The 15,101-nt window shown below is 41.0% G+C and overlaps 1 protein-coding gene across 1 annotated transcript in view; it reads left to right on the top strand.

The window, feature by feature from the left end:
- LOC124282566 (nucleolin-like) overlaps positions 1-15,101 on the top strand; it is a 229,537-nt gene that overhangs the window by 55,388 nt on the left and 159,048 nt on the right. The window contains exon 3 of the mRNA XM_046718576.1: positions 7,966-8,016. Coding sequence (XP_046574532.1) covers positions 7,966-8,016 — 51 coding nt within the window. The remainder of the gene's footprint in view (positions 1-7,965; positions 8,017-15,101) is intronic.

Genomic DNA, 15,101 nt, shown 5'->3' on the forward strand with positions numbered 1-15,101 from the left:
CGGGTTGTTGAACCAAGCATGAACTACCTGAACGTTAGTCACCGAAAACCTATACCTAGCAAATACATCTATAAACTGGGCGCCGAAATACAACCCAGCAGCGACCACAATCTTGTGTGGGAAATCTATGTCCAGTTTAGGGTAAAACACTCCTGGGGAGTACATTTTTAAAGTATTATATAATGAGTATATATACTCTAACATGTACATAACACTTCTAGGAATAACGAGCGGCGAGTCCGTTCAGCTGATGCACGCGATCGATAACACATCGGGTCAACTCGAAGTCGCACTCTGCGATATCACCTACCTACTGCGATGGACTAACATCAATGTCAACAACAACAACAAGCTGTTCGTCAGTGGCGCCCGCAACAAGATAACTGACGGCTACTACAGCGTGTGCTCGCTAAGCGACGAGGTCTTCAAACGGAAGAAACCCCTTGAGGCTCGGCCGACCATTGGCCAGGACACTCGGTATGCCGCCGGACGAGATAAAACCAACAACTACCGTCACAGGCACGAAGTTACCCGACCTAGTACCGTACCGAGAGCTGTGCGTTCATCTCGGTCAGCTGAGCACAACGGACAACATTCAAGGGGGTCACCCTTCCACGATTACTGAGAGGCGTACCGGTGAAAACGGAGAAATACAACGACGGTAGAACCGAGTCGTTTTCACCGCGGCAGTACAAGAGGTTAACTCGGGGCAACATCCCTGAGCTGATAATATCGGTGTTAGATATAAATCATAATCCTGTGAATATAGGATACCTCAGCATAACGCTGCACATAAAATGACTAGCGCACAAGGCCCCGGAATGAGGTTGAAAAAATGCATCAATGCGGGGATATCCGACCTCGGGGACATACGCGGATTCGACGACCCCGGAGTAGATGGTAAATTGTACGCCTTGCAACTGAAAAACAACATTTACAAACGCGTTGAAGTCCCCATCATTGGTGGTACTAGAAACCTAAGTGATATAGTAGATACCTCAGGAGCGACCGTCAACACTCAGTACACCCTAGTCCGCACCGGTGATGATAAATGGATGATATACCCATCGTTCGGAGGCAAACTGTTCGACTTAGAAGATGTTGAGAGAACGGCCGTCGCCCGAAACAAGCCATATACGCTCGTCTTCACCGACGATGACAAGTGGGTGTTGTTACCCGCTAAAGGCGACTGGTTTCTCAATATTAGGCTCGGCTCCCCCTACGTGTTCACGGAGAACAAAGACAACTAACTAAACAAAGTCGTGAACAACGGAACCCTGCTCGTGGCTTATGTCCCGGCTCAGAGACGTAGCGTAGTCATCAGCCCAGTCGCCAGTATGGCAGCCCACATGCTATCGAGTAAACCGGGAGTGCAAGACGGGGCATTGCAGTTGGTGTCTGAATTCGCTGGCGTGGCCAACATCCTGGCGAGCCTACCGGTGAACTCCACGCTGATCATCAAAGTCTACCTAGGGGAACCATCGACGGATGAAGTCGAAATCGTGAAGAGGGTCAAACTCCGGTGGGGGAAACAACACCAGTATGCCGTTTGCACTGTTTACGTGCGGGTGGGTGTCGACTCCCACACCAGTCTTCAGGGGGTCACCGTGACCGTGGAAGCCACGGTATCATTAACCAAGATCTTCCTACCCGACAACATACACTTCATGGGGGTAAAGTGCACCCCTGAGAAATTATCAGAAAAACAATTGGAAACTATCTCGTAATAGTATTATAGCAATGGCCAATCATCGGCCCAACGCCACGCTTAATGATCTAGGGGACACGGAGGGATTCGATCAGCCTGGTGAGGAAGACACCTTATACATCCTGCACTTGAAAGACAACGTGTATAGGCGGGTGTCGTTATCAGATTTTAAAGAGCCTGCATGGTTGATCAACTTAACCCTCACCTCACCTTATATCTCCTTGAAACAAAATAATACAATCTCCGAGATTAGGAACAACGGCATCATTCTAGGGTCGTTCATTCCGGATTCTAGTGTACAAATCATACGAATACCAGGCCACTCGGGCAACATGTTAGCTTCCAGTGGGAAGGTAAAGATAGAGATCAAATTACTCGATTACCAAGAGGATTTTAGAGATTACTCGAGAGACTTCACATTCATCATAGACGTCTATCTGGGAGATATACGTTTGACTCGTAATTTTATTCGCCTTTTAGATGGTCTTCTGTTAGGTTGGGAAGACAGGTGTAATAACCAACGTTGTCGTATTATTAAGGTATCGGGGAACAAACCTTTAGCAAGCCTTGATGGAGTTTGTGTCCTAAATGGAAGTAGAGCTGAGTCCACGATTTTTTACACGCAAGTTAATCTAAGTATTATCAGCTTTAAGTTCATTAATCGAAGGTTAAGTGAAACCCAATTGAAATATCTATTGTAATATATATTATAGGATGGGACTGTACCCAGTCGTAGAGGAAGTCGCGAAGACCCTGGAAACCGTAGACGGGTTCCGCTTGAGACAGTTATGTGATGTAAAACGCCAACTAGAACAAGACCGTGACACTCGGAAAGCACTATATAAGAAGTACCATAGAGCTTTCAATATCATGGACGGGACTGATACTGCCCTTATGGCAACCAGCATGGGACATGGGGCGGCAGGTGTTGGGTTGTTAGCCACCATCGTGGCCGCACCTATAGTGCTAGGTATTGAAATAACAGCTGGGGTGGTAGGGGTGGCAGGGTTGGTGTTTAAGTTTGTATCCCACAGACTGCATCGTAAGGCATTGAAACACGACGAGATCAGGGTTCTAGCCGAAGCAAAGCTGAACACGGTAAGTGAGCGTATTTCGGCAGCACTCACCGACAGTAAGATCTCAGAGGAGGAATTTCGTTCAATCCTCTCTGAACTCGACAAGTACCGTAAGATGAAACAAGAAATCCGATCCAAGTCTCGTAAGTCTGCTATCAGCGAAGACGAGAAAAAAAAGTACATAGAACAGGGGATACAAAAAGCCCAGCAAGCCTTTATTACGAACACCAAAGAGATCATAGGCGATTCACGTTAAACTGTTTCATCGAGGTCAACGCGTCATAGCGGCACAGTAGTGCCACGTGGGGTCGGGAAGTTAACTGGGGGTTCAAAAGTAGTAGACAATGGTTGGTGAGATCTAAGGGCCTAACAAAAGCTTTATTTGTGAAATAAGGCTTTGCAGAGGCTTTTGTTGGACTTGGTCCCAGACTATCATTGTATCTACTACTCCAATAGCATACATAAATGTACACAATGATGTAACATATGTTATATTTGGGATTACACTTTCTTAGTAAAGTACAGATTCTAGCACTTTTGGGATCGAGTCCCATCCGGGATTCGAACCCGCACCCTCAAAGTCAGGCACCTAATCGCCAGCACACACAGTGATGTTTTATATACAATGGAACTACATACATGTATTCAAAGTCCAACAAGATGAGAACCTGCATCCCCACACTGCATCATAGTCTTCTTTCCTGCTTGAAGATGGTCTTTCTGACTTTGTAGTCTTTCGTTTAGTTCTTGGTACTTTCGTTTTCTGGATCGAAGATGGCCACCTGCTGTCAGTTGAAACTTGACTTGATGATGTTGATGAAAGCAAAGATGTTAGGATGGGCTGGAGCTACTTTCGACAATCTGGAATGAAAGCTCTCTACGTGGTTTGTTGTTCTCAGGCCAGCTGTATCGAAATGATTCTATATCTGGCGACTGACACCCTCTACCCATTGCTCAGTCATATAGTCTGCAAATGGTCGGACACCTTGCACATTCATGTCCAATAATTCCAAAGCCTTCCATCAGAAGTCTCCAATTGCTTGCGGGGCGATGGGGTAGCCTGGTGGTTAAAGCGTCCGCTCGTCACGCCGAAGACCCGGGTTCGAATCCCCGACTGGCAAAAGAGGATACCACCGTAACTTCTTAGTGGATGCACTAATCCTCCCTACTCAACTACATATCCTAAGACCCGTGAAGGTCCGGGTTAGAATGTGCTTTCAGTAACCCATGCTTGTCGTAAGAGGTGACTAACGGGATCGGGTGGTCAGACTCGCTGACTTGGTTGACACATGTCATCGGTTCCCCATCGGTGCAGATCGATGCTCATGCTGGTGTACACTGGATTGTCTGGCCCAGGCTCGATTATTTACAGACCGCCGCCATAGAGCTGGAATATTGCTGAGTGCTGTATAAAACTAAACTCACTAAACTCACATATCCTAATAACAACAGTCAATCAAGATTACTATGGCCCTGACCAGTGAGTCAGGCTCATTATGAGAGTATGGGGTGCATTTTCTAATCCCATTTAGCCTACATTGTTTTTGTATGCGATATGGGTTGAAGGCGAATGGAGACTAAGCCAGCCTTGGCTTAGAAAGGTTGACTGAGCAAGCAATATCAAAATGGTCTTGTATGTTCACAGAATCCAGCATTGTGCATTCATCCTTGACTATTATCGGATCCATCATGTGTCCTGATTTATGTGTAGACCCATTAATTTGCTGTTAACAGATGTGAATTCTGTAAAGAGAATGTGTGTTGAGAAATCTAAGATTTTGTATTGTAATGACAATCAAAACAGGAATTTATGGCTATGTTGTAACTAAAGTAGCATTCCAAGAAAAAATTCAACCAAGCTGAGGATTATTCTCAGTCTTCAGGTTTTCCACAAACTCTTAGCATGAGCCAGTGCCACAATTCTGTTCTCTCTGTCTCTCCAAGGGAATGACAGGATGCATGCTTTCATGCATGTCCTGTTTCATCATGAAGCCTATGGTTCACCATCATAAGATGGCACTTTCCAAAGAAGTTTTCACAATCAATTTCTATGGCCCCAAGGCCATTTCCCAAACTATGGCATCAGCCAGGCCTTCTTTTTAAACCCAAACCATTATTGTTACTTTAACATATTAACTTTGCCAGATAAGGGATTCAGCACTTGACATGTGTTGTGACTGCAGACATATTTGACGTAACACTGATCAAATATCAAGTTCGTTGGGGGATGATTCGAAACAATTCAAACTCTATTACTGTTGCCACAGGTTTGATGGATCAAAATCAAGTGGTTTAACACAGCTTTACACATGCAATTGGTCATTGGTGACAAGAACTTATGTCCCAAAGGCAGTTCCCTGAACACTTACACTGACAGCCACTGTATCCATATCACCTGCAGTTAATCTGTTTCATTGGCGTTATATAAGTTGATGAGTAATAAGAAAGGTTGGATACTTTATGGATGACAACTTTTTTATTATATTATGATGCAACATGCATAAAACTGCATAAATGCGAAATCTACTGCTGTAAACATTTTATCAACAGAGACAAAGAATACTAAAGTAATGTCGGAAATAGAAAAAAAACTTTTTTTTTCACATTTATATCTACAATTTATGTAGTTAATATGTGAAAATGTGAAATATCTGTTAAACTAAGTTCGGCCTAACTACAGTCTCAGTGGTAGGGAGATAGGAAACAGAAAAAGGACTTTACTGAGGAGAGATTAGTGCAGAAATGAGCAATGCAGTTTTTTTCTAAGTTGAAAGCAACTTATTTTGAACAGACCATGGCTTTATGCAAATTAGTGTGTGATGATATTGTATTACAAAGGAAAATTTTTAAATGCCCATTTTGAAATTAAAATAAGCTTCATTATAAACTATAGCTGACGTAAAAAATAATAACTTCAAGAGTGAAACTATTAAGGATGCAGCCACCAAGGAGTCTCGCTATCACTAAAAAAAGAAACAGGTAGGAGGGGTCGTCTCAAGAGCAAAACCAGGACGGGTGTCGCAGAGGGTGGATGGGGGTGGGCTAGGGGATAGAGATATCTGCTAAGATGAGATAATCCTTTAGGGGAATTAAACTAGGGAAGTAAACGGCATGTCATAACAATTTACAAATAATATGCAGTCCTGTCGATCTTCAGTGGTCATGTCACCTATATATTTTTAGACATTTAATACGATGGCTAATTTAAGCTTTTCTATGGGTATCATGCTCTTTTACATATCTCAACATAAACTTTATGAAAGAAAGACACGTAAGATGAGACATATACAACGCACATGAAAAAGCATAAAATATCTTTGAGATGACCCCTTGTGCCTGTGTGCAGCACATGCATTTCATGCCAGGTGAGTTGACGGTCCGTCGTCATACCTGGCTGAGTGACCAAATTGCCATCTATAGTCTGATCTATTGTTTTCAACAGCCATTCGTATTTTCTTTAAGTTTTGCCCGATTTTACGAATAAACATGATTTTCTGGATATCCTTTTACGCATCCTATGCTCAGTTAGGCCAATGTGGGTTATTTCGACATATGCTATTTGCAATTGGGTAGATTTTAGGGATACAGAGCAACAGCCTAAAAACAGTTTTTTTCTATTTCCGACAATACTTTACATACCATTTGACTACGAAGGGTTAATCAATCTGTAGATTCCAATGATTGAAATAGTGCTTAATTTGCATGGCACAGTAGATACTGAAATATTTTGTCAGTGCTCTGGTGGCAGGTGTAAAATTGTACAAATAATACTCACCATGCTTCATAAAATTGAAAATGCGATTGAGTTGACCAGAGACTACCATATAATATATTATATGGTCTCTGAGTTGATGAACTCAATTGATTCAAAACCTATTTTTGCACCTCATCAAACTATTTATCTGTGTCACTCTCGATTTTACAGCTAAACACATTTTGAATGTCACTGCCCATGTCTGGAAATCTCCTTTTGGATCACATAGTTTCTTGGTTGGCAGAAGAAAATATCTGTCCAACCATGTCGTGTCACAGAATAGAGCAGGAATATATTATCATGATTTTGCAGGAATATATACTGGCCACATAAAGAAACTGTGCGCACAGAAAATATAAATATAGGCACACAGCGTATTTATACATAAATACATTTGTGAACATAGCAAGTATTGGAGACAATCAAACGCTCATGCACGTGCAAGGCGACGTGACGTCATTGACGGTGGCCTATGGACTTGCAATGTTTTACTGCACGTGCAGCCCGTACAGCTGCACACAACATGTGAAACTCTGAAATTGCTGTCACTGTCAAAAGCTTGATCTTTGGTCATTCAAACGTTCACAAATTCACATGAGAAGTCACATGCACATCATGCCAAGATTAACATCTGCTCAACGTCATGAAGCCATTGGAATGGTTCGAGCAGGAATGAGCCAACAACAGGTGGCAGCACATTTCCAATGCCATTGTAACACGATATCTGCATTGGTCAGGCGTTATCGAAACAGTAATGGCGTCGCCGACCACACACGTTCTGGTCGTCCCCGAGTAACGATGACACGACAGGACAGGTGGATTCGGGTGACTCATCTCAGATACAGGTTCCAGACAGCAGTGACCACGCCCCAGACCATTTCCCAGGCCTCCAATGCTCATTTGGTAGCCTCAATGCATCGTCATTGCACTGCTGTGCTTCACGCACATGGTGGTCATACCCGTTATTGATTTTGTGACTTCGTCGTGTGACCCCCTACTCGATTTTGAACCTCTGACGTTATCGTTACGGATATTGTTCATGTTCTTTCGACATTTTCTCGTGGTCCGATACTTCAGCTTATAAAGTGTCAACATCATTTCGTCTTTGCTGTGTTGTATTCCAATTATGAAGGCATTTTCTGTGTGCACAGTTTCTTTATGTGGCTAGTATATTATCTGCATTTGGATTGGTTGATATTTATCAGTGAAGATTAATGTCTTTTGAAAATATGAATATTTTGTAGCTTGGACAAGCATTACACAGAAATAATGGCTATGATGTAATAGAGGTAGTATTCTTAGATTTGTGGATAATGACAACTATTTGATGTTGGTGTTTGTTTGTTACTTGTTCTTGACAATTCCTACTGTGATTATAACATTTTGTACTGTGTGGTTTTAAATCTATAAATATTTCTTTATTACAGATGCCTAAAGTTTTGGAGTTGAAAGGAGCCCTATTTAGGAATCAAGAAATTGTAAGTATTTTATGTTTTGTTAATGTTGCTAATATTTCATATAATATAACAATCATTTGTTCAGCTCAACAGAATGTTAAATTGAGCTAAAATCTAGTTGCTTTTAGGTGTTGATTCGTTGATAATTTGACATCATCTAAAACATATTTGTCCCATTAATGAGCAGTTTCTATACAGAATACCAGACACAATTTTTTAAACTTTTTTTATTATGTGATTGCCAAAATGGGCAAATTCTGATTATGATAAAATAGAGTTAGCATTTGTGGAATTATATACAATGATAACAAGTGTTTGATAGGACCTAAATTCGAAAGGTTTGTAAGTGACCCATGTGTAAGTTATTTGTAAAGTATGCCTGTTTTGTGTGCAGTTTTATGGATGTTGTGGCATAATCAATGGATGCGCTGGTTTTGATATTGAAAGACGTATGCATAAAAGATGATGACAACCTGAAGATATTAGATTGTGACAAAAAATGACGAAGATGTCTGTCTATTTTAGTTGAGACAGTCTATTTTGTGCTTTTTTAAGTTGAATGCCACAAAGGGACATTATAGTTGGCTGGAAAGCTCAAGGAAATATTCTTGAAATACTTGTAACTGTTAAAAGTTGAATTTACTCTTAAGATTGTTGATTCAAAAGGTTACTGTGTGGACAGAAGAATTGACACAACACCAAAACACTCTTGAACAAAACTTTAAATCTTACCTACATGTAAAATACCTAAATTTAAGTGGTCAATGACACTTTAACAAGTTTCCATGTGACCTCTCCAAGGAGTGTGACAACAGGAAAAAATATTACCCGCTGCCAAATTCTGCACCGAGAAGCTGTATCGCTAATAATCGTATGACCACACTGTTGGTGGCTGTCTCCAACAGTGCCAAATCAGGGCACAATTGCCCAAAATGTATGAAGTCAAATAAGGACTTAAGTGAAACCACATAAGGGTTTTGATGGTCAAATAAGGACTAAAACATGTCAAATATGGACTAAAACATGTCAAATAAAGACATAAGAGGGCTGGCTGAAAAGTTCTAAGCCTAAATAGGATAGATCAGTCTGGTTGAATCAAACAACAAGTGCAATAATTTAATGAATCATAGACATAAGAATTTCAACTGTAGTGTTATGTTTGTCTTTGTACCAGACCATCTTGTGACCCAACCCTTTGAAATCACCAGAAATGGACAAAACTGGCTATAGGGCAGTCAACAAGATACATGCCGACATGGTCACCACTTTGATGCCCCTTCCTTTTCCACAGTAAAAAAGTGGGCTGCAGAACTTAAGAGTGGCAGAGAGAGCCTTGATGCATCCTGGAAGGCCATCAACAGCAACTATTCCAGAAAACATTAACCGAATGCATGACATGGTTATGGCAGATCAAAGATTGACCACTCGACATGTTGCCAGTGTTGTGGGATCTCTCATGAGAGGGTTGGGCACATTATCTCCAACGCGATAAAAATGACAAAGGTTTCTGCAAGATGGGTGCCAAAGCTCTTGACTGCTGATCAGAAACATGTCGGATTCCTGATGTCCCATGACAACTTGCACCGTTTTGAAGCAGATCTGATAATTTTTTGGCCAAATTTGTAACCATGGATGAGACCTGGATTCACCACTTTCAACCAGAAACTAAAACTCAGTCTAAACAATGGAAGCATCTGGAGTTTCCAGCCCCAAAGAAAGCCAAGTCAGTTCCTTCTGCTGGAAAGGTGATGGCTTCAGTCTTTTGGAATTCAATGGGTATGTTGCTGATTGATAGTCTGGCCTTTTTTAAGATAGTCAATGGAAGATATTATGCTGACCTACCGAGACAGTTGCGTGAGGCTATCAAAGCTATGCGCGCGCAATGCTCACTAAAGGCGTCCTTTTCCACCAAGACAACGCTCCTGTTCACAAATCAGTGGTGACCATGTCAGCGATCCATGATTGTGGCTTTGAACTCATTGACCACACCCACCTTAATCACCTGATTCTGCTCCGTCAAACTTCCACCTGTCATCATTTTCCTAGTAATGTTGATGTGATGTCAGCTGTGGACGACTGTTACAGGGTGGCTGAAGTAAATTTCTTAATTTCTTAATTTTCTCAACGTTGCATTAAATCAACTCTCTTGCCCTCTGCCGGACGAAGATTATTTCAAGCGCTCTTTGGAGCGCTCTTTACGAATATCCTACGCCCAACGTGTGATTGAAATAAGTTAACACAACGTGTGACGGTTTTCGATGTACGGAACAGTTATTATCCCCCACAACAACGAAGTTGCGGGGATATGGAAACAAGTTCTGTCTGTCCGTGCCTCCGTCACACTTTGTCCGAAGCATATCTCCTAAACTATTGGTGATAACTTAACCAAACTTGGTACACATGTCAACCATGATCCCTAGATGTGCCTTTTGGGGGTTAGACCCAGATGTGAATTTTATTTTTTGCTGTGGCTATGAGGATGGCATCTTGTCCGGAGCAGATTTCCTAAACTATACATGCTAGTTTCATCAAACTTGGTACACAAATCAAGCACAATCCCTAGATGTGCCTTTGGGGGTTAGACCAAGATATGGATTTTATTTTGTTGTGGTATCCATGGAAACATGACATAGGCTGTGACTATGAGGATGTCTTGTTGCATTTCCATGGTTTGTCTATGACGAGCAGTGGGAGGAAAGTAAACATGTTTCAACTCGATGGCACACCTATGTGCGTTCGTGTACATGAAAAAGTACTTACATGGGATAAATCTCCATTGAATAAGCTTTCAGAAAATATTAAAATCCTGTTTCTGTGAAATTGGCACATAGGTCAAAATTGTCGTCAAAAACTGACCAATATGACAGCAAACTGAAAACTTACGAAGGCGCATTGTTTTTACACCGGTAGAAGTGACCACCTCTCTTAGTCCTTTTTTCCAGTGATAATACTTCCACCAAATAATATAGTCCGTATAAAAAAAATGTTTTTCGTAATTTTGTATTAATTTATTATATCCTCTTTGTTGTAACGCAAGAAAAATATCCCCATATATAGTACGTACGCTTCTGACAGTCCAAGTCACAAGACGAATGTTTTGACTGAACAAGTTAGTCAGGCATCAGTTACCTTCCCTTAATGACTCGCTTCACCCAGTCACTTCTACGCGTGACGATTCGCGCAGTTTTTAAGAAAGTAAACATGTTTCAACACAATAACAAACAGGTGAGCGTTGGTGTGCCTCGAAAGCTGCATATATATTTGGAATCTGTGATGAATGAGCTTTCAGAAAAATATGCACATAGGTGAAAGTCGCTGTTCAATATTGTCAAATTTTGCTTAAATTTTGCACATTTTTGTCAAAATTTGACTATTTAATGTTTTCTTTATTACCTTTTCATTCATGTCAATCAATAACTTGAACACCTATCAATGACTGTAGCAAATTTTGTTTCATTATTTTCATAAATAACACTTTTAGACACGTTTTTGTGTGACATGCAGAATTTCCTTGTCTGTGATCAGGCAGTCACGCGAAATGAGTGCCCCCCTCTCAGGTAGTCACTTGTACACGTAACGGGGGACCGTCTCGCGTACTCACGTTACATCCTCTACTGTTTATTGCATCAATAGGAAGCTAAGGTGAGTGCATATCCCCCAATATATATAAAATAGAGCAAAATGTTGTCAAAAATGAGTAACATTGTGCCTTTGAACATTAGATTTCATTCAACATTGTTGTAGCTAGAGGCAACTGACTTTCTGCTTGTATTAGACATGTTTTCCCAAAATTTATTAACCCGGAAGTGCCCGTTAACTGGGTAGCTGATGGTAGTGTAACTTTTCCATTTCAAAGAAACATGGCATATTTTTTTTTCCAAACTGGAACTCTCATCATGAAACTGGAACGGTTGCGTTTCTCAGCAAATTCGTCCGGATTGCGAATAGTCCGGACTACTGAATCAAGACCCAAGTTCAAGTAAGAGTTGCTTCCCTTACTATTACAAAAATGACACGAATCTGGATAAAACAAATAAGCATTTAATGTAAAGCTTATAAAACAATGAATAGCAAGCACAACAATAATCTATAGTCATAGCAAAAAAGTCTTTCATTGTTGTTTGTGTTCGTTTAACCTTCCTCATTGAATTCATCACATGAATAATTTTACCGAGTGACATCCGCATGTTGATCCGACGTGTCTGATCATGTCCTTCCTCAGCACAGGTGAGATAATGTCTAACAAGCGATATATTGTAGTATGCCTTGAATGTCCAAATTATTCCTGCATCCATCGGTGGAATTTGGTCACATTTCGCGAAGTTAGCGAAGCTCACTTGTGACTTGCAGCGTTGTTGAGAAGCAAAATCACTTTAAGTCCATGTGACCACATCTGTCTGTCAAAGTACATTAACCAATCACAAGATAGCTCACTTTTCATCCACGCCTTTGTATTGTGGTGTCAATCAAAGTGTAAATGTACAGCATCTTCAGTCTGGAGATTTTAATGTCTAATTAAAACAACAACCCTTAATCGACAATTCTCAAAAGTTAACAAGACCTCATCTTGTCAACTCTATGACACCAAGTTTTTTATTGTTTATGGCCAGTTAAGTAAACATTGCCGTGGGGTGTTGTTATGGTTCATGAACACGACTTACAGTGTCCGGACTGTGAAGCAATTTACTGTTTATTTTACTGATTGGTTACAGCTACTTACCGTCCGGTTCCGGAAACCAAATTTCCGGATTATCAAGCCAAATTAAATAGGCATAGATTGGTAACAAGCTAAAATCGTCCGGGAGGCGAGACATCCGGATTATTGGAGTCCGGACTAACGGGGCTTCACTGTATTATAACCGGGTATTTAGAGTTGAAAACATTATATACATTTTATAAATATTTAAGGAAAATTTGAAGTCAAGTTAAGAAGGGTGAATGTACTGGGAAAGTGCATTGACCAAGCTAACTGAACTCTTATTGATTCACTTTTCTTGGGGAATAACAATTTCTCTGAACTGACATAAATGAGGGTGAAACGTTCAAACTGGTGGTTCTACACAAATTGGGTGGATGGACATTTGGGATACAGATGGTCAGTTTGGTCAGTTTGTCAATACAGGGGCATGCATAGGATCTGAAATGATTTGATTAAGTATCTAGTAGCGTCTACCAGTCTGAGATATTAGTTAGATATGCCAACGTTGGGTTGATGTATGGCTTAAGGATAATTAGCAATGTCATTTTATCACTGGAAGAAATTGATGGTACCAAATAAAGTCTCCGGAAGGGACTAATGAAAGTAACTAATTATTAAGATTGGATATGAGTCATTTCTGTAGGAGGTAGGACATCATTTCGGGGGGAGGAGCCCAAAAATTGTGAAGAGAACCAAAACTTAGCTGACTGAGAGAGAGCGGGAGAGACTGGGCCCTGCCGTTGACTTAAGAGGTTCTCTCTGCATATTGAGAGATTGGCTCAGATGAAATTGTAACCTTAGGAGTTGTGAAAGAAACCAACAAGTTCTTCCAGGAGATGTGTGAATCTGTGTTGCATGTAAACCAGGAAATCTAGGAAATATTTGAGGACCTTTGTGAAAGAATTCATGTTAAAATAAACAGGACTTGAACACCATACTGGACTTATCACTGATTATCCATCTAGCTACATCATCCCCAGAACCAAAGTGGAGACAGATTGCCTAGGGAATAAGGGTACAACACCCCGGAAAACCTAAGGTAATAAATGGTGGAGTTGCTTTAAGTTCTCTGTACCGTGCTCAAATTTTTCATGGTGTGTGAAAAGTTATGATTCTGTTGGACTTGCAACTAATGAGGAGAGGTACGTGAACTGTTTCCATCTCCTGCTATGGGTATGTGCTATGTGGACCTGGAAGAGACTGTTGCCATTCATGGTAGGTTATGTCCTGATTTACTGAAAAGAGTGCATTTTGCCTTTCAACCGAGTGAGGACCTCTCCCAAGCCTGACAGTGACCATTAATTCTGTGGGCCCCGGGACTTATTGATTTTCTGGACAGTGTGGTCACTACCACTACAGTGTTATTGATTTCCTGGTGTTGGATAGTTTCAGCAGGACAGACCCCCCAGCAGCCTACTTGTGTGATTAGTAACTTTCTTCAGTGTGCATTGACTTTTTAGCTTGTGTACTGTGATACTCTGATTTTTATCTATCTTGTGACTATTGTTTGTACCAATTATGTGTTATATTGCGTCATGTCATCTGATGATGAGGTTACAGTAGTAAGGTTTTCTACTCCCATTAACCGCGCTAATGCCTCTCTTGATTTGCCAGCATTCTCACCAACATTTGCTACTGTAACTAATCCAGTTGTTAGATCTCCTATTAGAGACAGAGGTACATCCTTCATTTCACCAACTTCTCAGAGAGAGTTAGATCGTTTTGCCGAGTCTACTGTAGATACAACTGTTACTATCAAAATGCTGTATGATAGAGAAGAGGGTACGGCAGCACAAGTTAAGAAAGAGGGTCAGTCTAGTTCCTTTTCTCAATATCGTGGGGATAACCCAGACAGACTAAACAGAAGTGTTTGTGCATTGGCTAATACATTTGCTCTTAGTCACATCAATCTTGAGAAATTTGATGGAAGTGAATCAGCTAAGGCCAGTGCTTGGTTGAAACGTTATGAAAAGTTTACCTCTCTGAACAATTATACTGATGAGGGCAAGAAAATAGCTTTCAGTTAGTGGTTAGATGGCAAAGCTTTTAAATGATTTGAGGCAAAAGACTTTGAGGATGATTCTTGGGAGGAAGTAAAAGCTGCTTTTCTTGCTAGGTACAAGCAAAATTCTGTGAAAATTTATAATAGGTTAGATATGTTGTACAGTAGGAAGCAGAAAGACTCTGAGAACTTTGAGGACTTCCTACAAGACCTTGAACATGAGGCAAGGAGTCTTGATCGTTTTAACGACAACTTTGTTAAGGTAGTTGTAATCAGGAATTCCAAGCCTCAGATAAAGCAGTTTATCCTAACTAGGCCTCACGATACAAAGCACCAGGTACTCCAGAGTGCAAGGATGGCGGATGCTGCATTTGGTAGCATGTCACTCTCCTCAGACAATCTTGT

This window comes from Haliotis rubra, unplaced genomic scaffold, assembly GCF_003918875.1.
Source record: "Haliotis rubra isolate DU_JTF1 unplaced genomic scaffold, ASM391887v1 Scf30, whole genome shotgun sequence".
NCBI lineage: Eukaryota > Metazoa > Mollusca > Gastropoda > Lepetellida > Haliotidae > Haliotis > Haliotis rubra.